Source organism: Symphodus melops (genome assembly GCF_947650265.1).
Source record: "Symphodus melops genome assembly, chromosome: 7".
NCBI classification, from domain to species: Eukaryota; Metazoa; Chordata; class Actinopteri; order Labriformes; family Labridae; genus Symphodus; species Symphodus melops.
This window is the reverse complement of record NC_136697.1, coordinates 28,624,883-28,648,056: the sequence shown is the minus strand read 5'-3', so window position 1 is coordinate 28,648,056 and position 23,174 is coordinate 28,624,883. Positions and strand designations below refer to the sequence as shown.

Here is a 23,174-nt window from a genome sequence, read left to right as displayed (position 1 = left end):
AACATTGATGCTTATGAAGAAGACTCTTTTATATTGACCTCATGTTTAATGAGGTCAAAAGGGGGAGTTGATAGAATATTAGGCCTTTTTCTGCTTATAATCAAAGTGTTTACTGCAATAAAGTTTCATCACCCGGTCCAAAGGAAAGGTTTGATATTTACAGTTTGAATGATGTTCACTTACATTTATATTATACCAGTTATTTTATCATGTTTTATTCCAGGTTTGTGTGTTAATAAAATTGTCATACTTTTCAGTAAGGTGTTTGTGTGAAGAGGGCTTGTAGGAGTGAATGCACATTCCAACATGTGTTTGATGTGGCCCTTTAAACTGAATCACTCACCAACTCAAACATAGGTTTAGTTTAAGGCCCTGAACAGTTAATTACTCACCCACTTTTATAGGTTCAGTGGGCCTTGATAGTTAATCAATTAAATGGTTTGTTGCTTAAAAGGAATTGGTTACTAGACTAGATGTCTGCTTGTGATAAGAAACAGGCCAGGCAGGATGTGTCTTCCCCTACAGAAGGTGGAAGGATTCGGGAATATGATGCACCAATGAGAGAAGGGGAACCACTCATCTGAAGACGCATAATTTGGAAGTTGCCCCAATCGCAGGAAGGAAACAGCACATTCTTGAATGCATTATTTGGTTAGATATTCTCTGTCTAGTGTATAAAAGGGTTCAGGGAAAGATAGTCGGGGCTCAGACTTCATGAACTGATCCAGCATCTGTCTGTTGTCAGGGACACGTAGTGTTGAACCCAGAGACTCTGTAACTTCTATTCTTGATTCATCAGGTTAATAAACTCTGTTAACCTGAAAGAGACGTCTCCAGTCATTCCTCTCATCCCATCAAAAGAATGCGCAGAGAGATTTGAGGTAATTCTTTAGAGGAGTCAGATTTCTATAAACAACATAGGAAAAGTGTTAAATAGCAACTTTTATCCTTCATAGGCTCAAAGCCTTTGTGGTGTGAGGGGCTTTTTAGAGAAAAGTTGCCTACCTCAGTGGACAATTAACATCTATTTAAAAAAAACAGTCAGAAATGATTTGTAAAGTCTTAAGAACATTTATTGAACAATCAAAAAGCTAAAAATCAATCAAAACACAAATCAATAAAGCAAAATATAAAAATGAAGATTAAAACTTTGAACCCGAGTTTGTGGACACTTCAGTTTTGTTCAAAGATTTCAGTCTCAGAGACAAAGTCCCAAAAAGTGAATTTTAAGAATCAGAGTGACGTGGAGTCTTTTAGTGAGAGTAAAAAAAGCCTCCTGATCATCGTATCAAAGTCTTTTACAACCAAACTGTCTCTTTGTCCAAAACCTTGAAAAAAACATCAACGATGCAGCTGCATCAACTTCAGAATTTGCAGAACTTATCAAATGACAGGTTTGAATCACCATCGGTTCAGGATTATATAAAAGATGCAAACATGAATAATATGTGAAAGCAATAAAAAGCAGACATGATTATACGATAAACAGATTAAATGGTAATAAATGAAAGAAACTCAAATATGGTAAAAACAAATTCAAGAATTACAAATAACTTTATGATCTTTAAACACCCAAAAATAATAATTATGTTAAAATAAGAAGGAAAAATCACAAATTCAATACCAAAGTTTTCTGAGCTTATAAAGCTGCAGACTTGTTGACACAGGTTTTAATGTTTTTCAGAAATGACATGATGGTTCTAGTGAAGAAAGTGGTCGGACATTTAAATTGGACTCTTGATTTCATACATATTTGTAATTGTCCCTTTTTCTTGGTTATAAAGGAAATGTTCATTTATAGTTGTACTCAGGATATGGTGCACACAGCCTGACCTCACAGCTGAGAAGGCACCTTACAGTCAGACACAATGAAAAGAAGAAGCTGACCAAGCAGGTGCACAAGGTTTATCAGATGACGGCTTCTTCATGTCTTTCTAAGCTCATCCTCTTCACTTCCTCAGTCTCTTTGCATTTTTTATTTTTTCTACTTTTTTGCACATTATTTCTTAGCATCCTTTAACTATTTTTATTTTCCTCTTCAGTTCCTCCAGCTTCCTCTCGACCATCTGAAAGTTCCTCCAGCTCTTTGTGCATTTGTTCTACTATCTCTTTAAGGATTCTCTCTTTCTGCTCTTGAATCTTCCTCTCTACCATCTGAAACAACTCATTGGTGTAATGGTTTCCTCCGTTCACTTCTATTATTTTTCTGATCTTGTTGAGCAGCTCTCTCCTCTGAGATTCATCAGAGAACCTGTTGTTAAAAACTTGGTACTGGCCCTTACATTTGGCTATAAGATCCTGCAGGTTTGTGTTTTCACTCAAGATCTCCTCAGTAGGTTTGCCTTCGAGCCTGTAACCCCGGGTAAAGAGAACCATGCAGTATTTGTCTGCGTCCTCTCCAAAGATTTTCTGAATCTCCTCCACCGACTTCATTTCTTCTTCTGTGAATCGACCCAGTTCGATGACAATCAGAAAGACATGGGGTCCAGGAGAAGCATAAGTAATACACTGGGCGATATTTCTACGTGTCGTCTCTTCATCAGTACGAGTGTTAAACAGCTCTGGAGTGTTGATGACAGAAACCTTCTGTCCGTCCACCTCACCAGACTCCTTAGAGCACTGCCTGGTCATAGAGATTTCAGATACTTTCTTTCCCAGGATGGTGTTTCCTAATAAGCTCTTCTCAAGTCCGCTCCTCCCCACCATCACGATCCGGATCTCTTCGTTATTGTAAATGGTTGGTTCTGATAGAAATAAAAAGAACAACATTAAGGGCTATTGGTGTATATTTGATCTTCTCCAGTTATTTTGTTTTCTTGTTTTTTAAGAAGCAGATTTAGGATTCAAGAATAAATCTAGTCTGATCGCTTTAATCCTGTTGGATTAACTTGGAACAAACGAGTCCAGAGGAAATTATCTGTGGAGCTCTTAATGATTATTTACTATTTCTATTTTTTATACTTTAAAAACTTTACAAACTAAGTCAACAGAGCAACAACATCCAGGATCTTCTAAATATTTCAGGGCTCAAAGACTAAAAACATGAACTTTACTGAGTGCAAATAAAGCTGTTAGCAGTCTGAAGTATCGCTAACACTTTAAATTAATGTCATGATATTCACCCTGAGCTTGTTCTTACTTCTTAGCATGTTCATTAGTATCATACGTGTTATTGAGAGCTTTATAGTAGAGCCCGATCCATGAATTGGGTCGATCATGTGACTGTCACTGAAATATTGAGGTTTATTCAATTAACATTCATTATTTGTTTTTATATAGTTTTTTAAATAATTATTTCTTTCCATAAAAGCTTTTGTTCAACTTTAACAAAAAGCTTGTCTTCATTATAAATCTTGATGTGTTTTATTACCTCATGAAAAGATCAATGCAATAAATGTCAGTATAACTATTTGTATCCATAAAGACTGAAAATAGATAAAAGATATCAACCAAATATATCAGGAATATTTTCTCCTTATAAACAGTTTTGGCATCGGCCCCCAAAAACCTCAAATCAGTCGAGGCCGACTTTAGACCATTTAAAGCTAATAGGCCTCTATCTATGAGTTTGTCCTGATTAGCTCCTAAATACTACTTATTATAAGAAAGGTGGGAAGGAAGGAAGGAAGGAAGGAAGGGAGGAAGGAAGGAAGGGAGGAAGAAAGGAAGGAAGGGAGGAAGAAAGGAAGGGAGGAAGGACGAAAGGGAGGGAGGAAGGAAGAAAGGAAGGAAGGGAGGAAGGGAGGGAGGAAGGGAGGGAGGGAGGAAGGGAGGAAGGAAGAAAGGAAGGGAGGAAGGAAGGGAGGGAGGGAGGAAGGAAGGAAGGAAAGGGTTGTAGGTGAATTATAATCTTAATATGCTTTTGCTTACTTTTCCCTTATAAGGGCATACTCCACTTTATTCTGTCTATTAGGTCTCATATCGTATCCATCACATCACTACAGTCACATTATTCTTTGTTTATACAGAGCTAGTACATATTTAGTCTGTTCTATTATCTGCCATTATCACTTTATTATTTAGTATCTGCATGTAGACTTGTAGTTATATATTATATTTACACTCTAATTAATGTACTATAGTTCTATAGTTTAGTCTGTTCATTGCATATATGCATCATGTCTGACATGCACTACAGTTCTGTTTACATCTGTTTCAATAGTCTACTGCATGTCTGTTTACATCATGTCTGTTTACATCTGTTTACATCATGTCTGTTTACATCTGTTTACATCATGTCTGTTTACATCTGTTTCAATAGTCTACTGCATGTCTGTTTACATCATGTCTGTTTACATCTGTTTACATCATGTCTGTTTACATCATGTCTGTTTACATCATGTCTGTTTACATCTGTTTACATCATGTCTGTTTACATCATGTCTGTTTACATCACGTCTGTTTACATCTGTTTACATGCATGTCCTTTGACTGTCCTCTGAATCTAACTCTGTGACTTGTGTTTTTTAACTTGTGCTAACATCTAGACACTTTACTCTCTGCTCTTCCTTCGATCTAACTTTAACTTTGCACTAACACTCTGACACTTATTCTTCTTTGACACTTTATTCTTTGTTTATCTTGGTTAAATGTTTTTGTTGTTATTTGCTGCTCTGTGAGCCCTTGAATTGCCCCCCGGGGACAAATAAAGTTTTTTGAATTGAATTGAATTAAGCAGAGCACATTAAGATCATAATTCATGTTGAACATCTTCCTAACTTTTTATCAATAAGCCGTCATTAGGAGGGTATTTAGGAAACTGCTTTATTTATACAGACAAACTAAATTCTGTTATAATTTAAAGGTGCCATATGTAACGTTCAAAAATACTGCGTTTGTAGTGACACCACATGGCCGTCAGGTGAACTGCACCAGTGACCTGCTGCTCGCTCTCCCTTGCGTGCTCGTCCTATGTCCTTGTACGTACACAAACAAGCATCAACATCGCCCCTGAAACACTGGATGTTTATCAGCATATTATGTCCAGAGGAGGTCAGAGGTCAGACACGTCAGAGTCTGTGTGTCTCATTCTGCCTGACAGCAGGAGTGTGCGCTGAGTGTGTTCGCCTGTGAGAGCTCTGAGGACGGATGGAAATGTGTGGAAGGCGGCCTCTGGCTGTGCAGGTGAAAACTGAGATCATGTGATTAGTTTGTAGTTTGAACTGTTGATTTCTGTGAGCTGAGTGGAGTGAGGAGGACGATGAGAAGGCAGATACAACTAGAACTGCAAATGGTGATGAAGGGCCCGAAGCACGCCGTGCATGTTGGGGTGTGTTGTGTGTTGGCCACGCCCTTTTATGTAAAATCTTGGTTTCACATAACTTTGGATCTTCAACATGTCAAGAACAGACTGACAATAAGTTTGTGATGATCTGATAGTGTGCCTCAGGGAAATACATTCAAATAAGTATCCTGTGAAACGCTAATTTGAAGCATTTTTCTTGCAGTCAAAAAATATGGCGGACTGTAATGTTTTGAATATCATTGTGAGTGATTTTATGTAGGTGCTGACATGGTTAACTCATAAACATTGTCATATATGTCAGAAAAGAAAACCTCTATGTGGAGGCATTTTGGAATGGTTGAAAGGGGTACGCCGTGACATCAAAGTTTGAACGCTGTGGCCACGCCCTTTGATGAAATAATGTGCAGAGCACAAGTTGAGATCTTCAACATGTCTCGAACACACTGACACTGAGTTTACGATCATTGACTGAACCCCTCAGACAAGTTCGTTCAAATAGGTAACCTGTGAAATGCTAATTTGAAGCATTTTTCTTGCTTTCAAAAAACTTTGTGGACTTCCTGTAATGTTTTGACTTTCATTGTGAGGGATTTTATGAAGGTCCTGACACGGTTAATGTGCAGAAATAATGCCACTGAGCCATGTAGCCACACCCACTGATTATACCCACATGACAAGTTTTACTTTCTTACTGTGATCATGTGTGTGACGTTTGGTGAGTCTACGACTATATTAAGCCCCTCAAGAAAGTACTTCCTGTTTGCGGAGAACGACATGTCTGTATTGGGAAAGTGTTTGACGTTTGAGCTTGAAATGGTCGTATGGCCTCGGTGTTAGGACGGTCCACACCCCTTTAGAGGAGGATACCATGTACTTTGTAGCTGTAGCTAGTGCTAATTCAGAAGCAGTGACTTCCTATTGTCAACAGATGGTGCTGTGAGTAATACAGAAATTTGAAGAGTGGCGGAAGAATGAAAACACTCTTAAGGGATACAATAGGATCATTCACACTTGGTTTACCTTCAGGTTGTACAGGAGAGGTTTTAATGGCTCCGCTGACCTGATTGGCTGGTCCAACACCTACAGAGGTCACTGCTCTGCACCTGATCATATACTCTGTGTTTGGACTCAGATCACCCACTGTGACCTCTCCAGGTTTTGATGCCGTCTGTTGTTTCCATCCTTCCTCTCCACTGACACAGTACTCAACAGAGTAGGAGGTGACGCTCTCTGATCCAAACTTTGGTGGATCAATCTTCAGTGTCAGACTGTTGTGGTTTACGTGTCTGACTGTGACTGTTTCAGGCTTTGAAGGCGGCTCAAAGTTCTCATTGTCAAGAAAGCTGTCTTTATAAAGGTAGATGCTCGAACCTTTCTGTGTCTCATTTGTTATTCCAACTGCCATGAACTTAATGTTCTTGTTCTCCTGGTTGGCCTCTGCAAAGTCACTGAAGAGCTTTGCTTTTTTCCTCGTTGATTTGGCTACTTCTCTGGAAGCGTACCATTGTTCCTTCTCTACATCCTGAGTCTGTGGATCTTCAGGGTTTTCTGGTTTTTGTCTTAAGTAGTCTGACAAAGCTGAGAGGTACGGTTCATTGATTCCCAGTGAGGTGAAAACAAAACACACAGCATGCTCTGCTCCTAGACTTTCTTTGTAAAGGTCATTCTGAGATGGTACAACCTTTGTGTTCTTCATCATCTCTGTTAAAGACAATAATGTGTCGATCTCTCTCTCTTTACAATCCATCCACTCATTCAGGTTTTCACTGTTGAATGGAGAAGAATGTATTTTCCTCAGGACATCTGCGAGCACAGCCTCCTCTTCTCCTCCTCCTCGGATCGATGGAAGTTTCTTTGCCAGAGTTTTTTGGAATTCCAGTTTGAACTCAGAGCACCTACTTTTAAAAGTTTTAATCTTTTTGCTGATCTGTGGGAACTGATGTGCTGTGGTGGTTCTCAGTGCATCGTTACACCTCATTTCCAGCTCAATGAGGTCCTCCAGGACACTCTGTGATTCTTGAACTAAACCTTCACTTATCTGACGTACGAGTTTAGCAGCAGTAGAATCTAACATTGTCAGAGGCAGCAGCCAGACCTTCATTGGTACTGAGTTTTCTCCATTGGCTCCCAGCAGTTTAGGCAGACTTTGATAGACTTGTACTGCTTCCTGAAATGATGTTGGCATATTCTGAGGAGAAAAGTCTCCAATGAAAGTGCAGGAGAACTTGTCAACACCAGCTTTGTCCTGTTCATCCATTTTCAGTGAAGCATCACCCTCGATAGAAAGGCAAGGAATTTTCTTGATCACTATCTTCAAGTTTCCCTCAATGTGTTGTTGATCTTCTTTTTGAGAAACTTCATGGTCAAAGACAAAGAAGGCTTGTGCCCCATAAAGAATCGCTGTGACTACGTGTGTTGCTAAACCTTTCTCAAAAACATGCTGGTGCTTCATATTTCCTGGTCCAAGATGATCCATCGACAGTTCCTGGACCTTAGTAGTTGCTTTGTACTTCAGTGTTACTCTGGCTTGGTTTTTGGAAGTCTTGCTGTTGTTCATGTATTTGGCTGATCCACCAACCTCTACAAGTCCCCCCAAGAAACTTGCCTTCAGTGATGCTTTAACATCGAGTGCAGAGGATTTATCCTCAATAGATTCAGAGGCAACAATCTCAAATTCATTATATTTCTGTGATCGTTCTCGAACATGATTCATCAGGTCATCACTGTCCCACAGGGTGATTCCTGCAAAAGAAGAAGCAACAATCAAGTTCTGCTTTTAGGACAGTATAACAGGACTAGCAGTTAGGACCCAGTGTTTCCCCAACCATTAAATTAGTGGCCAATGTCAACAATTTCCCCCCCAGACCCCCTTTGATGGTCAACTTAATTTTATTTAATTTTACTTTCTATATAGCAACAGATCAAAACAGAAGTTATTTAAGAATACCTTTCCAATAGAACAGGTATGTACCTTGTCCTTTTATTAAACAAACTAAATATCCTTGTGTCGATTGATTAAGTTAACTTTCATTTGTCAAAGGGACCATATACAATATTAAACATTTGATGTATTGCACCAGAGTTAGCTTAGAGCTAGCTTACATCTGTCTCTACATGGTCACATGTTTACAATTATCCTCTGCTCTCTGCATCGTGTAAGGAGGAGTTTCACCCTGATACACGCACACAGGTGAGCAGACTCACCAGCAGACGAGAGCAAAACATAGAAAATATAAAGAGCCAATGAGGCAGGAGTTTGAGTTGTGTGTGTAGTTGTGTCTCACTGATGCCCATGCAGTAATATAAAGAGCGTAACAACCATCAGCTAATACAGTCAGCTTAGTTGACTTCAGACTTTTCTGTGTGTGTCACTCTGCTGTCACTCTGGGGATGCACTGTGGGCATGATGCATTCAGGGGCGCTCAGATACGAGAGATAAAGCAACAAAAGCTAAGCTGGACAGGAAATTACAATATCAAATAATTATTCAGTTGTTATATTGGCTGCTGTCATTAAAAGAAATACATGAACACCATCCTTTAAGTGTCTGGATGGTTCCCCCCCCCCCCGCCAGAACTATATACTGTATTTAAGGGAAACACTGGGACAACATACATGGAAATGTTATTGGATGATATTATTTAATCATTATATCATTTAAATCTCAGTCTACAGTACCAGGCACGAGTAAGTCTTTGCGGCAGTCGTACAACATCCCGAGGCCGAAAGGCCGACCGAGAGCCGCCACCTCCATCGTCTCACCGGCTTCAGAGGCCATTCCTTGGTCTTAACTGCACAAAATGGAAAACAGCACGTTAAGATTGTTTGGGACATCATTTATACCTTGAAGTGTTCCATATTATCTGGCAAACCAAAAGAAACACCAGAATTTTGTTAAAAAACAAAGCATTAAAAAAATGACTACAGGAAAATAGTTGGGGTTTTTTTTTAATCGCCACAGCACAGATCTTATTGGACCATTTAAAGTGGAAATCTATTTCATCACTCGAGGTGGCCGATATATGAAAAACATCTATATATCACACCTTTTTTTTCACAGAGATCTTAAAACAATGTTTGTCAAACAGATCATCAGCAAGAAGTAACGCTCATTCTTGGAAAGTTCAAAACATCTAAAGACTCTTTAGAAACAACCTGACCCACCTGAGCAAATGTACTGAAACACTGCCTGTGATTTTTCAATTCAAGCAGGACGCTGAGACAGCAATAAATGAATGAAAAGACACGGAGGATGACCACAAAGATTTACAAAGCTGCCACATAGAGACATAACAACTAGAATCAAGAAAACTGCCAAAATCATTCATAATAATGGAGCTTTGGTTGTGCATTTCCTCAGTAATTAACACTACGTGTCTGCAAGATGCATAAAACCACTCGGGGAAGAGTAGAGCTGTATGGTGATAAGAAACACCAGAGAACTGTACACAACAATGGTGAAAAGTTTGGAAACCAACTTAATAGATAAAGTCCTTAACTACCCACATCTGTATGATGTTTTGTTGTTGTTAAACTGCAACAAACATGCGTGCCTCAATAACTGTTGAGAGATTGTTTGTTCATAAGTCGACGTGGAAGCTTTTAGAAACAAGTTTGAGAACGTTACATCCGTGCTCGGTGGAAAATGATGGATAAACGGAGTAAGGACAGTGATGATGGGTTGTTTTGTCCACCCGTAATCAGATGTGTTTGTTTACTTATGCAAATCAATGTTTTCTACTTCTGTGTTTGACACGGTCTGATGTTGTGTTCCCTTGTGAGCTCCCTCTAGAGGTAACACACGTTGTGCAACTGCAAGTATGTGAACGTTAATCTTCTCGACGCAGCCGTTTGTTTACATGTATGTGAAGTTCAACAGCAAGTGTATTTGAGTCTTTACTAATAACTTTGAGTAAAAGTGAGCCAGAGCGTGCGGATGTGGCTCAGTTGGTGGGATCAGTCATCTCTGAACCAGAAGTCAAAGGTCAAAAGTCAAAGGTGTCTTACAGAAAATACAGAAACAGAGAGGATGAAGAGAAATACACAGACAGAGAGGATGAAGACAAACTACTTCATTGGAACTGCTGATTAAATTTGATGGGTTGAGAACTGGAGAATGAACAGTACCAATTAATTTATATGGCTGCTAAATTATCAACACAACAAGGAGTGTCTGGATTTTGACCTATGTGCAAGGTGTGACAATAACTGTTTATTGACTCTCCTTTGTCCTGATGCCATACAGTGTCATTAACTTTAATATGTAACTAGACAAGGGATAAGAACAGTTATCTGTTAGAACACAGACAAGAAGGGTGTGGAGGTCTGATTATTTCAGCAAACAGATATCCACATATAAATCCAGATTTCTTATTGTTCTGGTTTCTAGTTGTTGTGTCAGTATAATTCAGCAGGATTTAGAGGCACACAGGAAACATGTCCTGCTTTGAGCAAAAAAAGGTGTAACATTGGATGAAATGCAATCTAGGGACCCTTCAGATATCACCTCAATGAATCTTTTTGTTAAAACCTAAAGTCAGCCACTGTGCATGAACATGGACAAGTCTTCCTAAATCATTGTCAGACAACAGCCAGGGAGCTTGAAGACAGTAAATCTGACACACATACTTTCTAACTTGGATTGTCTTCTTGGTCACTAAAGAAGTATAAACAGATAATTTAACTTTACACAGATGACACTCAGTTATATCTTCTTGTCACTTAAACTGATTCTTAAGTGTAGTTTGCTCACTAAATTGCTTTGAAGACATAAGGTGTGGTTTGCCTAAAATCTAACATTGATAAGAATGAGACATTTGGATTTAGCAGACACAATCTCACAGATGTTTGAATGGAAAACAACATTAACGTCATTTAATCGAAATAAAATGCAGCAGACATTCAGGAGTATTTACATTCCAAATCTAAAATGTTAAAGCCCAACACAAGAACTATCTAAGGTTTGATTGGGCCAACAGCTGACCTGTAGGAAATCATGGATTTCTGTAACTTGATCGACACCTACCTTTCTGTTGAAGCAGTATTTCTGAGGCCGGCTGCGCCCTCAAAGGTCCGTGCAGCTCCAACAGATGTTCAACAAACTTTTGTGCATCAGAAAGCTATCGCAACTCTGGACCTGCAGAGAGAAGAAAAGGCAAACTTCATGGAACCTGAAAACACGATATTTGGTTCATTACAACAGTTTAACTCTACTTATTCTGCTCTGTGTGGAACTTAGAGACAAATAAAAAAACATATCAGTGTACTTACAGTAGAAAGGTGTGTGATCCTCTGAAGATGTTCTACGATTTCTGCCTTTTTATTGGCTCTGAGGATCAAACTCCACCTGATCTTTAATCAGTGTAATAAAAGACGAGACACCAGCTGATTTCTCAGAAATGGTTTGACTTGTAGTCACTCTGACGTTGGAAATGAATAATGCACAAAAAACATATATATATTCCAATCCTGCTCAAATTTTATGACATAAATCTTTCCAAAGTGAAAAGGTCAGAGCCTGTAGGTGAGGATCAGGGCTGTAATGTTGGGGTTGGCTGGTGAGTGTTATTCAGGTGATGTTGGTAAGAACACCAGTGAAGCAGTTTTCTTCCTCTTTGGGACTTGACTTTTGCTCTACACTCGTTCTGCACCTGTGATCAGCTGACTTATATTCTCTTTTATTGAGCTCTAGTCACTCACTGTGAGAATAGCACTCTTTTGTAGGATTTGTTTTATTTTGTAATCTCTGTGTTTAATCAATTGTGTTATTATAAAATAAAAGGAAACCTTCCATTGTAAGGACTTTCCAACAAAAACCCTTTTCCTTTTAGATCTTATATTTTTCTCTTGTTGGACCACGACGGACCAAAGGGATAGAAGACTAAGGTAAGAAGCTTTTTGTCCCCATTGTTCCAATACCAGAGAGGGACACATAGACTGGGGAGGGACACTCTGCTTTAAAGTGGTTAGGACCCACTAGGGTGTGAGAGACCCAAGGAGAGTCCCCTCCAGGTAACGGCTGTGAAGGAGGCCTTTCCAGTATTAACAGCCTATGATCTGACCATAGAGGGGAATGACTTCAACACTGTAATAACTCAATAACTTTAAAGGTATAAAAGCTGAATAAACTGTGGATTTCTTTAACCGCTCCTAATAACCAATAGTGATGTTCTAGTTCAAGGCAGCAGCGATATCTTTATGAAAGGCAGTTATTGGTCCTCCTGACGAGATTCACACTCGGCCCAGACCGACCAATCAAAGTGAGGCAGGGTCGAGGCTTCAAGGTAAAGTAGTACATAAGAGCAACAAACTAGGATATTAAAATAATTCCTAAAAACGCCAACTGCTGAGCCGAGATCCGCGCGCTCTCGCAACATGTCCAGTACTGTTAGCATATTCTAGCCTCATCTGTTATTCGCTAATGATCCCTTAATCTACTAATTTAGTGAGGGATAATCCACTAACATGCTTTAATTCACGTTAATGGGTTTAGATATGATGATAATACTATCCAATATGATTGTTTAAACGTCTTACCACTGAAAAGTGGATCACAAACTGTCCACTCCGCTCCAATCATTGTTGTAACTGTCTCTTTAAACTGCACTGGAATCAACACCTAATAAAACAACATTTCTCCAATCATAGAGCTCTCTCTTTTTCTGTCTGTGAATGGATTTACAGTTTTCTCTCCTCAGACTTCCTTTTTCTCTTTTGTATGTTTCTCTCACACAGACTGTCACCATGCTGTCTTTACAGAGACCTGAGTATAGACTTGTTTGTCTTGCGAGTGTAGAACTCTGTCATGTCTAGACCCGGACTACATCTGTGTATTAATTAGATATCATTTATAAATCTCTGCCAGGTCTGGAGATCTTAGTGCATGTCCAATGAGCCTCTGCTTCCAGAGGTATATGGCACCCTCTTGTGGTGGTTTTATTTATAGGACATGTTTTGGGTTGTTTAACAGGTGATAATGACTTTTATTGATTTCACCACATTTTCCTGAGGAAGATCTCAGAGAGCTGTGTTAAATTGAATTGGGAGTTGTACAGTGTACTTACCTTTTTTCTCAAAATATATGCAACAATACAACAAAATACAAATGTAAACAAAATGTGCTCACAGAAAAATCAGTCAATATTACAGTGTCAGTTATTACAGTAAGAAACAAAAAGTAGTCCAAGTTAAATAAACCGTTTCATACAGCAGATATTTCATTAATCAATATAGACGTGAATATTTTCATCTCTCAAGAAGAAAAATACATTTCATAATAAATTTGGTGTTTATTCTGTATCATTATATCTACTAGGTGAACATAGGAGATCTTTAAATGTCCTAAATAAAATTTGAAATCATATTAAATCATCGTAACCTACCTGTAAAGTAGCTCAGAGCTCAGTGGTAATGGACAGAGTCTCTCTCTGTCCCCTGTAGTGTATCAAACTGTATGCAAATGGAAGAAGTATCCGAGTGCTGTACTCCAGGTAATATCCCTAGCTGTGATCCTTGTCCTTGGACTTGAAAGGTGATAGTCTGGTCAAAGGCCTCTCTTAACATCAATTCCATTCAATTTCACTCTTGGGGTAAGGATTCGATTCAGAATTGATTTTCGATTTAAAGCAATTCTGGACTCATTGATCGAAGGATTCAAAGTCTATGTATGCATTAGTTCATGCTCCAGGTTTGCCAACCTTTAAAATACAAAAAGTTTGAATGACAGATTGAGAAAACATAATGAAATTAGTATTTATTCATTTCATTATAGAAACTGTTAGATAGGTCGTATCTTTTATCAGGGTCACTTTGGAGTCTCCGCTGTGATGGTGATGAGCTGTACTGGGTTTTACTCAGAGCTGTTCCTAATACTCGGCCCTAAATCCAACCAGATACGTGTTTGACCCGTCTTCGCTCCATTAACACAGCAGAGCTGGAAGGGTTGTACTTTATTCAATGTGTGTGCCTTCACCATAGACTGTAAATATTAATGTTTGAAGCCTGAGTGTCCACCTGCATTGATCTCATTTGTTCCAGACTGAAGGTTGTCGCTTGGCTTTCACTGGCTCCGCTGTGCAGCGTCTCAGCTCTGTCAGTCCGCAGCCACCTGTAGCAGATACACAAAGCTTATTGTTGTCGGATGCTGGAGCACAGGAATGAATCACAGAACAGATCAAGCAGGTTTGGCTTTGGCTGTTCAGATCAATGACTGTATGTTCTTTGTTATTCTGATTTATACCACATACATCGTATTATCATACGCTGTCCAGACTGTACAGTAATCTATAATTACAGCACGCTCTACATATCTGGTGGAAGTTCTGGGTAACTCACTGAATATACAAATTAAGAACATCTCTCAGTATAACTCAGGACCGTTCACATGACGTTACAGTTTAGCTTTGATCACAATTTCTCCTCGTCAAAAACAGTTTCAAAATGAATAATATTGAAAGTACAGTTAAAAATATTGTGTAACATTACAGCTCTTATTAGGTGCACAAATAAGCAGTATTAACAAGTACATTTAAATGTAAAATGAAGTTAGTTTACCTGTTTGTTGGGCATCATCATCGTCAATGTCTGGATCTGGTGTTGTAGCATCACCGACTCCTGCGTTTCTATTTGGTATTTATCTTTTTCACTTCTATTTTTCTGATGTTGCTGGCGTTGATTTCGAATTAAGTTTAGCAGCAGCGCTACAAGCATCACTATAGTGCTCAAAATTCTAATAAATCAAATTTTGACATTTTTATGATAGTTTGTTTTGCCTTTATGCCTTTTTGTTTAACATAGTTTAGGTTATAATTTAGATCTTACAGTAAAAAAACACACAAAGTAATAAAAGATAAAGATTAAATCAACTGTTTTATACAGCAAATAGGCTATTTCATATACTGTATCAATACAGATGTGAATCTTTTAATCTCTCAGGGAAAAAAATGTGTTTAATGATGAATCAGGTGTTTATTCTGTATCTTTATGCCACATGGTGACTGTAGGACATATTTAAATGTACCAAATAATATTTTAAATTATATTTAATCATCTTTACTTACCTTTAAAGTAGCTCAGGGGTCAGTGGAGTCCCTCTCTGTCCTCTGCAGGGAGTCAAACAATATGCAAATGAGGCGAAATTTCCTCCATTTTAAACGTCATTGACAGCTCTTTTTACCGACCAAACACAACAACAAAAGTCCTGTACATGTTAAAAACAACTTACCGCTTGTTTTTTATCATGTTGGAGGCAGAAAATATCCCAACTGAAGAAGCTAGCTTAAACATCAAAGAGGGAGAGAATGACAGAACGTCTGTCCGACTTTCGGCGGGAGTTTTGCTGCCTTCAAGGTCTCCTCGGAAACATCGGACGTCCCTGTTGTACAGCCGTAATGACGCATTCAAGTCCTCTGGATGAAACAACAGCAGCAAACATGGACGCTAGGAGTAAGCTTTTATGTTTTTGTTGCTGAAATTTCACTCTGTGACGTGGCTGCTGCATGTTTCCTTCATTGACCACAAGAGAGCGTGCAGCAGCTCCAAACCCCCTCGAACACACACACACACACACACACACACACACTAACATACAAATACACACACACTTATCCTTAATATTTATAATGAAATTATAATCATTTTTATATTATTTTCTTTTTTATTGATTTTCTTTCTCGTGTTTTGAAACAACAAAATATTCATCTGTAGACATAAAAAAAATTAAATGATATAATTATTTCTTTGCTCTGTGTCATGATTTGGTTGAGTTAGTGCCCTCCCACTTGTGTGTATTGTTTGTTTTCTGTCTGCTCCTCCTGTGTCTCCTCCCCCGGTCTAGATTTGCAGCAGGTCTGGTCTCCAGGTGCAGCTCATCATCTACAATTCATATAAATGGTGTTCATCTGTAAAGATTATCCATCTGAAAAAATACGTTGTCACTATAGGTGTTATTGTATTTTTATTTGGGAGCTTGTTTTATTTTGGCGGTCTGTTGCGATGACGTCACATCCTGTAGTTTCGCGCTGTTCTCCTCAGACTGTCTGAGACCCCGCGGAGGAGAGGTGAGTGTTTAGCTGTGCTTCAGTTACTACAGTGTTAAAACACGGTAATAAATGCTAAATGATGGTTAATACTATACTCTGTTAGGCTCACAGACCTTTTAATAACATGTTAACTGTTCGCTTAAAGCTTTTGAAACCTTTTATTTGACATACAGCACTTTGTTTGTACATGCTAATTAGACGAACTTTAAGCTAGAGCATCTCTGGTTTCTCATGTGGTCCACAGTATTTTCTTTCCCCTTTAAAGGTGTTCAGAAATATATAAATAAAACAATGTTTGAGAGTTAATAAGGCACAGCTAAGTCTTTAAATGTTTGAAACAGGATGGTGTATCTGTCAGGATACAGAGGAAATGATGAGGAGACGTAGTTGGTCTTAAACTGACCTGTGGTCCAGCAGTGTTTATTAACTGGCATCCAGTATAATATTTATTTAGTCTGTAACAAAAAAAGGTGAATAAATTAAGGCTGTAGTTGAAATATGAGTTATTAAATTAAACTAATTTCTAACATAAATGTATTCCTTAGAATTATTATAATAAGTTCTTTGGCTGGAATATTACGAGTGAAAAATAGATCAGACAGAAAACAATTTCACACAAACTGACTGTACAAGTATCACAGGCGCCATCTGCTGGTGAACAAAGGATGTTACAAGAAGCGTCCACAAACGGACTTATCAACCACATGTGGAATCAATGATGCTCCCATTAAAAAGAGACACGCCTCATGAGCTTCAACTTAGAAATATAATTAAAAACTACAAAACATTCAGCAAACAATAAAGCAGAGTATAAAGGCCATAATATGAACATCCTTTCTCCAGCTTAGCAGTCGGCTCCAGGTGTAAGTACCAACATGAATATAAATAAGGACAACTTACTCAACTCTGGAGACTGTTAAACAGGACAGTAAGGACCTATAACAAAGGTAATGCTTCAACTGAACTCATGTTACAGAGTCCAGGGAACATGTACGCTGCTGCTCTCATGTCTGACCACATGCACTCTGCTAACTGTTCATGAGGTGCTGACATCATCAACATGCAGGAGGAGCGCCATCAATGAACTCCAACATGCTAACTGTCTGTGTCTGATTTAAATTTGAGCGGGAAACCATCGTGTGTCAAACTGTTGGACTCCACATGTCTTCATATCAGGTAAGCATACACTTATATCTAATGGTTAAATCATTTAAACAGACTGAATGTTGTTTAGTGTATTCACACTGTCTAACAGACAGTCATACCTTCATGTTGTCACAGTGCTCCTTATTATTGGTCATTCAGACTCTTCTGCTGTTTAACTGTTAGGCTGCCATCTTTTCATTTGTCTTTGTGAAATCTTCATGTTTAGCGTTCAGCTTTATAAACACCTACGCTAAGTTCATGTAGCATGTTAGCTGCTGTGACGATGTTAGCATATATTTAGTTGATATAAATGACACAGCGACTCCATATTTACAGTAAAGTGTCAGAGTGAAAGATGGAGATGTGTGAGGTTAGCTTTCTAACGTTAGCTGTCAGTTCAAAAGGAGAATTTAATAGATGACGAAACATATGAGAAAGAATCAGTTAAATCTATGAAGTCATGTTGCTTTCAGTCTCGTGAAATGTTCATATATTACGGAGCCTGAGGTGGAAAGATAAATATCAGCCCGTGATATTAAAGATGGAGGTTGGAACATTAAATGCAGTTTAATGTGCAGCACTAGTTTGAGACATAAGCTGCCCTTGTGATGATTCATCAGGAAGGTTTATTTAAATAACTGTAACTTTATTTTTTGCTTTCTGTTTAGACTGGTCCCAGTGTTCGTCCCTCTCCCCTTCCTCTGGTCAGTCCCTCCACTCAGGACGACCTGTGGACAGCTGAGGGAGTTTCTTTTGTGTCTTTGACATTTACTAACCTGGAACAATATGCAGTAGATGCAGCACACGAGCACAAGTGATGATGGCTTGATTTGAAATGATGTGTGTCTGTTTTCTAGGAATAAACCGTTCTCTGTGGGACGAGGACGATGATGCTCTCTGGGTTGAGGACGAGTTCAAAGGCCTGAAAGAGACGCAGACTTTGGATGTAACATCTGAACTCTGCCTGTGGTCACAAAGGAAGACTTCAGCCTGCTGTCCCAGCTCAGGTTAAAGTAAGTGTTCAGGATGTAACAATTCACTCAACTCCCCACACGATACGATTCACGATACGATTCACGATACGATTCACGATACGATTCATGATACGATTCACGATACGATTTATTTTACAAAATGAGACTGAAGATAAGTTATGACATAAGTTGTACCTTTCATAAAAACACCAATGCATCTCTTAATCTCTTTGGTTTTCAGACTCGATTGGGTGAGCGGGGCTTCAAACCTGCTTGTTAGTGTGGTTTGGCCTCCTCCATGATAACGGAGTTCGGGTACTGGATCCCGGCCAGCATGGTCTGGCTCTGCCACCAGGTAGTGTCCTGCTGGTTGTTGTAGTCGGTCAGGTACACGGCGCTGTGGTGGTTCCGGGGGTCCCGGGAGTCGCAGATGTGGCACGACTTGGTGACTCCGGTGGCTCCGGTCTGCACGCAGTACTCCTCGGGCGGAGAGCCGCAGGTGTTGGTGGCCACCACCGTTACGTTAAAAGCGGCGTTAACGAACTCGGGCATGCAGCGCTGCGGGGAGCCCCGCTCGTCCGAACACTCGTCCATGGCGGGGCGGACGCACACCGCCACCCAGCTCAGGACCACCAGAGCCCGGATCACACTCTGCATTTTTTCCTCTCCTCTCCGTGCTCCCTCTCCAGAAGAAAGTGTGTGCGCAGCTCCGACACTAACTCTCTGTTACGCCCCACCATCAGGCGGCCCTATGGGGCTAACAAGAATCCACTAATTAACCCATTAAAACACACTAACACTAACCAAGTCAAATAAAGGGATTTATTACAATTATACAAACTAAATGATAACAATGATCAAATTAAACTAATGTGACAAAACACAACAAACAATCCCTGACAGACACCCACAGCAGTCCCATCCCCAGAAGTCTTCTTCCTGCTGAAGCCAGCACAAGCCTTTTAAGCACTGAATCCAGGTGAGCCTCGTTGGACAATCAGTGGCCACACCTGTGCAGGAGACAAATAGAAAGGGAACAAAACAGCACAGGGAACATACAGCCGTAACACTCACCCTGAACTTTTCCAAAGTTGGCTCAGTTGCTCCGGTTAGCGGCGGGTCCCCGGGGCTCTCACGGTGCACTGAGCGCAGCGGGGGGGTTTCAGCAGCGGCTGATTGTCTCCGCTCCAGGCCGCGTCCAGAGCTCTGTTCCCGGTATGCTGCTGTGAGGGGTCTGTGCTCGGCCTCAGCTCTTTGTGTCCCTTGAGGGGACTTTTTGTGGCCCTCGACTTAAATCAAAGAATCAGAAGATTTTGGCCCGCAGCCTCATTAAGATTTCCTACTTTATTTATTAACTATGAAAATGAACCTTTGCATCTATTTTATGCAAACAAGCAGACTGTTGTTTAACCCTTTAATAACCTGAGTTAAATACAGAAAACACATTTCAGACCTGATTCTGAGAAAAATGAATAAAAGAAACAAGTAAAGAAAAACAAAAACAAATATTTGATGTTCTTTTATTAAAGGGTTTCTTTTGTGAACCTTTTGATTCTGATCTACAAAGTTTTACTATTTTTATAAAAAATTAGAACAAAATAGTTTCTCACTTTAATTAGTTATCACACAATTTTTACAAAGATTTAAAACATGAAATTGGTTTTGGCCGAGGTGGTTTAGTTTTTACACAACCTGAGATTTAAAACAGAACAAAACTACAATGACACTGACCTGTGTCACACTCATAATGAGCTTACTGTATATCTGTATGTATATATAGAATGGTATATAACTTTAAATTAGCTTGGGCCAAATAAGAAGTTTTTCTGTCAAATCGTCTCTGCATCAGAGTCCATCAAAGTCTGAAAAATCACATTTGAAATGTAGAGAGAGAAGTCAGTGAAGTCAAAGAGTCAAGTTGTTGTTTTATTTCTTCTTCAGTTGGTCTGAATGAAAAATGTCATGAAGTGTAGATGTGATGGTGCAGCAGCTCTCTGATCTGAGACAGTTTCACATCAACACGTTCCCTCAAAACAGAAACATGTGAAGAAGCTTGATATCAACACTTGATCATCTCTGTATGCTGAGCTGTGCTGTGGCGCCCCCTGCTGCTCATCTGCTGCTGGTGTCTGTTTCTCTACATTTCTACTCCAGCTGACCTTCAGTGTAACTTCTTCATTAGTTCTGTATCAAGTGTTTTAAAGCCATGCACAGCAGGGGGGCTGGGGGCTCAATATCTCATGGAAAGACTTATAGTGTGTTTTTACTTCATGCTAGCAGGAAAGAGAAAGTAAACAGCGTCTGAACAGAGAACCTTGTTGGAGGTTTGGTGAACATTTTGTCCCAGGTGTAAACTCTTCTGTTCCTGGACTGTAGATCAGAGGATTGTTGTTCTTTTGGACGTTGATGTTTAGTTTTGGATTTATCAGTGAATCTCCGGAGTCTGAACTACGGAGCGACTTAAATATGGCCCAAAGACATTTTGATGTTCAAGGGGGCAAAAAACTGTTTGTGAGCCACTGATGTAACCTATGTATAAAAGGCTCAGACTGTTAGCCATGTTCGGGTTCATAGGTCACGCTCCTCCTGCATGTTGATGATGTCAGCAGGAGGGGCCTGTGCTGCTGTGCATTCTGGGAGTTGTATTTGATTCAGATCAGTTTAAAATACATTTTCTGCTTTTTCTCGGTCAAGAAGGAAACTTTCACATTTCTACAACATGACCTAATTTAACTCCAGATTCATGTTTCTACAGGTAAAGTTTCCCTTTAAAGTCAGTAGACGTTTACCGTGGTGTGAAAGGTCAACACTTACCTCCTGAGGTCCACGCCGCCTCCTTAAGACAGACTCAAAGCCTTTGTGGTGTGAGGGGCTTTTTACAGAAAAGTTGCCTACCTCTGTGGACAATTAACATCTATTAAAAAAAAAAATCAGTCAATTTAAGTTTTAAGAACATTTATTGAAAAATCAAAAAAGTCTGACAAAGTCTTTTAAATTTCAAACACAAATCAATAAAGTAAAATATAGAAATGAAGGTAAAAATAAAAGATTAAAACTTTGAACCCGAGTTTGTGGACACTTCAGTTTCTTTCAAAGATTTCAGTCTCAGAGACAAAGTCCCAAAAAGTGAATTTTAAGAATCAGAGTGACGTGGAGTCTTTTAGTGAGAGTAAAAAAAGCCTCCTGATCATCGTATCAAAGTCTTTTAAAACCAAACTGTCTCTTTGTCCAAAACCTTGAAAAAAACATCAACCATGCAGCTGCATCAACTTCAGAATTTGCAGAACTTATCAAATGACAGGTTTGTATCACCATCGGTTCAGGATTATATAAAAGATGCAAACATGAATAATATGTGAAAGCAATAAAAAGCAGACATGATTATACGATAAACAGATTAAATGGTAATAAATGAAACAAACTCAGATATAGTAAAAACAAATTCAAGAATTACAAATAACTTTATGATCTTTCAACACCCAAAAATAATAATTATGTTAAAATAAGAAGGAAAAATCACAAATTCAATACCAAAGTTTTCTGAGCTTATAAAGCTGCAGACTTGTTGACACAGGTTTTAAAGTTTTTCAGAAATGACATGATGGTTCTAGTGAAGAAAGTGGTCGGACATTTAAATTGGACTCTTGATTTCATACATATTTGTAATTGTCCCTTTTTCTTGGTTATAAAGGAAATGTTAACATTCAGCTCGATTGCTCCTCTGTCTCCTGCTGGTCTGTTTTCACAAATCGTTTCCTGCCAGAGCTCGCTTGTATATCTACACTGATGAAAAAAACATCAACCATGCAGCTGCATCAACTTCAGAATTTGCAGAAGTGTTTACACACACACATATGTTCATTTATAGTTGTACTCAGGATATGGTGCACACAGCCTGACCTCACAGCTGAGAAGGCACCTTACAGTCAGACACAATGAAAAGAAGAAGCTGACCAAGCAGGTGCACAAGGTTTATCAGATGACGGCTTCTTCATGTCTTTCTAAGCTCATCCTCTTCACTTCCTCAGTCTCTTTGCTTTTTTTATTTTTTCTCCTTTTTTGCACATTATTTCTTTGCTTCCTTTAACTTTTACTCATATTTTTATTTTATTTTCCTCCTCAGTTCCTCCAGCTCTTTGTGCATTTGTTCTTCTATCTCTTTCTTCCTCTCTACCATCTGAAACAACTCATTGGTGTAATGGTTTCCTCCGTTCATTTCTATTATGTTTCTGATCTTGTTGAGCAGCTCTCTCCTCTCAGAATGAATAGAGAACCTGTTGTTAAAAGCATGGTACTGGCCCTTACATTTGGCTATAAGCTCCTGCAGGTTTCTGTTTTCACTCAAGAACTCCTCAGTAGGTTTGCCTCTCACCCAGTTACCCCAGGTAAAGAGAATCATGCAGTATTTGTCTGCGTCCTCTCCAAAGACTTTCTGGATCTCCTCCACCGACTTCATTTCTTCTTCTGTGAAATCTTCCAGGTCGATGACAATCAGAAAGACATGGGGTCCAGGAGAAGCATAAATAATACACTGGATGATATTTTCACATGTCGTCTCTTCATCAGTGTTAAACAGCTCTGGAGTGTTGATGACAGAAAACTTCTGTCCGTGCACCTCACCAGACTCCTTAGAGCACTGCATGATCACAGAGGTGGTGTCAAATACTTTATTTCCCAGGATGATGTTTCCTGAGTAGCTCTTCCCAACTCCGATCTTCCCCACCATCACGATCCGGATCTCTTCGTTTTTGTAAATGGCTGGTTTTGATA

At 39.2% G+C, this 23,174-nt stretch overlaps 3 protein-coding genes and 1 long non-coding RNA gene across 6 annotated transcripts in view; 1 reads left to right on the top strand and 3 right to left on the bottom strand.

The window, feature by feature from the left end:
* Positions 1-23,174, bottom strand: part of LOC306827327 (cytolytic toxin-alpha-like) — a 44,580-nt gene that overhangs the window by 14,698 nt on the left and 6,708 nt on the right. The window lies entirely within an intron of this gene.
* On the bottom strand, positions 1,052-15,583 carry LOC306827323 (cytolytic toxin-alpha-like). Of its 3 annotated transcripts, XM_079349046.1 has the most exons (7): positions 15,468-15,582; positions 14,258-15,345; positions 13,627-13,941; positions 11,271-11,596; positions 8,924-9,036; positions 6,266-7,987; positions 1,052-2,744 (listed from the first exon to the last, which is right to left on the bottom strand). In XM_079349046.1, the coding sequence occupies exons 5-7, from the start codon at positions 9,021-9,023 to the stop codon at positions 2,017-2,019; spliced, it is 2,550 nt and encodes an 849-aa protein (XP_079205172.1). In that variant the 5' UTR covers positions 9,024-9,036; positions 11,271-11,596; positions 13,627-13,941; positions 14,258-15,345; positions 15,468-15,582; the 3' UTR covers positions 1,052-2,016. The 3 variants fall into 3 exon arrangements, with proteins under 3 accessions (XP_079205172.1, XP_079205173.1, XP_079205174.1); XM_079349047.1 differs by lacking the exon at positions 11,271-11,596 and having other exon boundaries at positions 15,468-15,583; XM_079349048.1 differs by lacking the exon at positions 11,271-11,596 and having other exon boundaries at positions 8,924-9,031; positions 15,468-15,583.
* Positions 16,749-18,735, top strand: LOC306827342. Its single transcript, XR_013779616.1, has 3 exons — positions 16,749-17,613; positions 17,664-18,443; positions 18,646-18,735. It is a non-coding gene; the product is annotated as an uncharacterized lncRNA (long non-coding RNA).
* On the bottom strand, positions 18,034-19,061 carry LOC306827340 (laminin subunit gamma-1-like; the record flags this gene model as incomplete). The annotated part of the gene is made up of 2 exons (XM_079349078.1): positions 18,034-18,352; positions 18,674-19,061. The coding sequence occupies one exon, from the start codon at positions 19,059-19,061 to the stop codon at positions 18,681-18,683; it is 381 nt and encodes a 126-aa protein (XP_079205204.1). The 3' UTR covers positions 18,034-18,352; positions 18,674-18,680.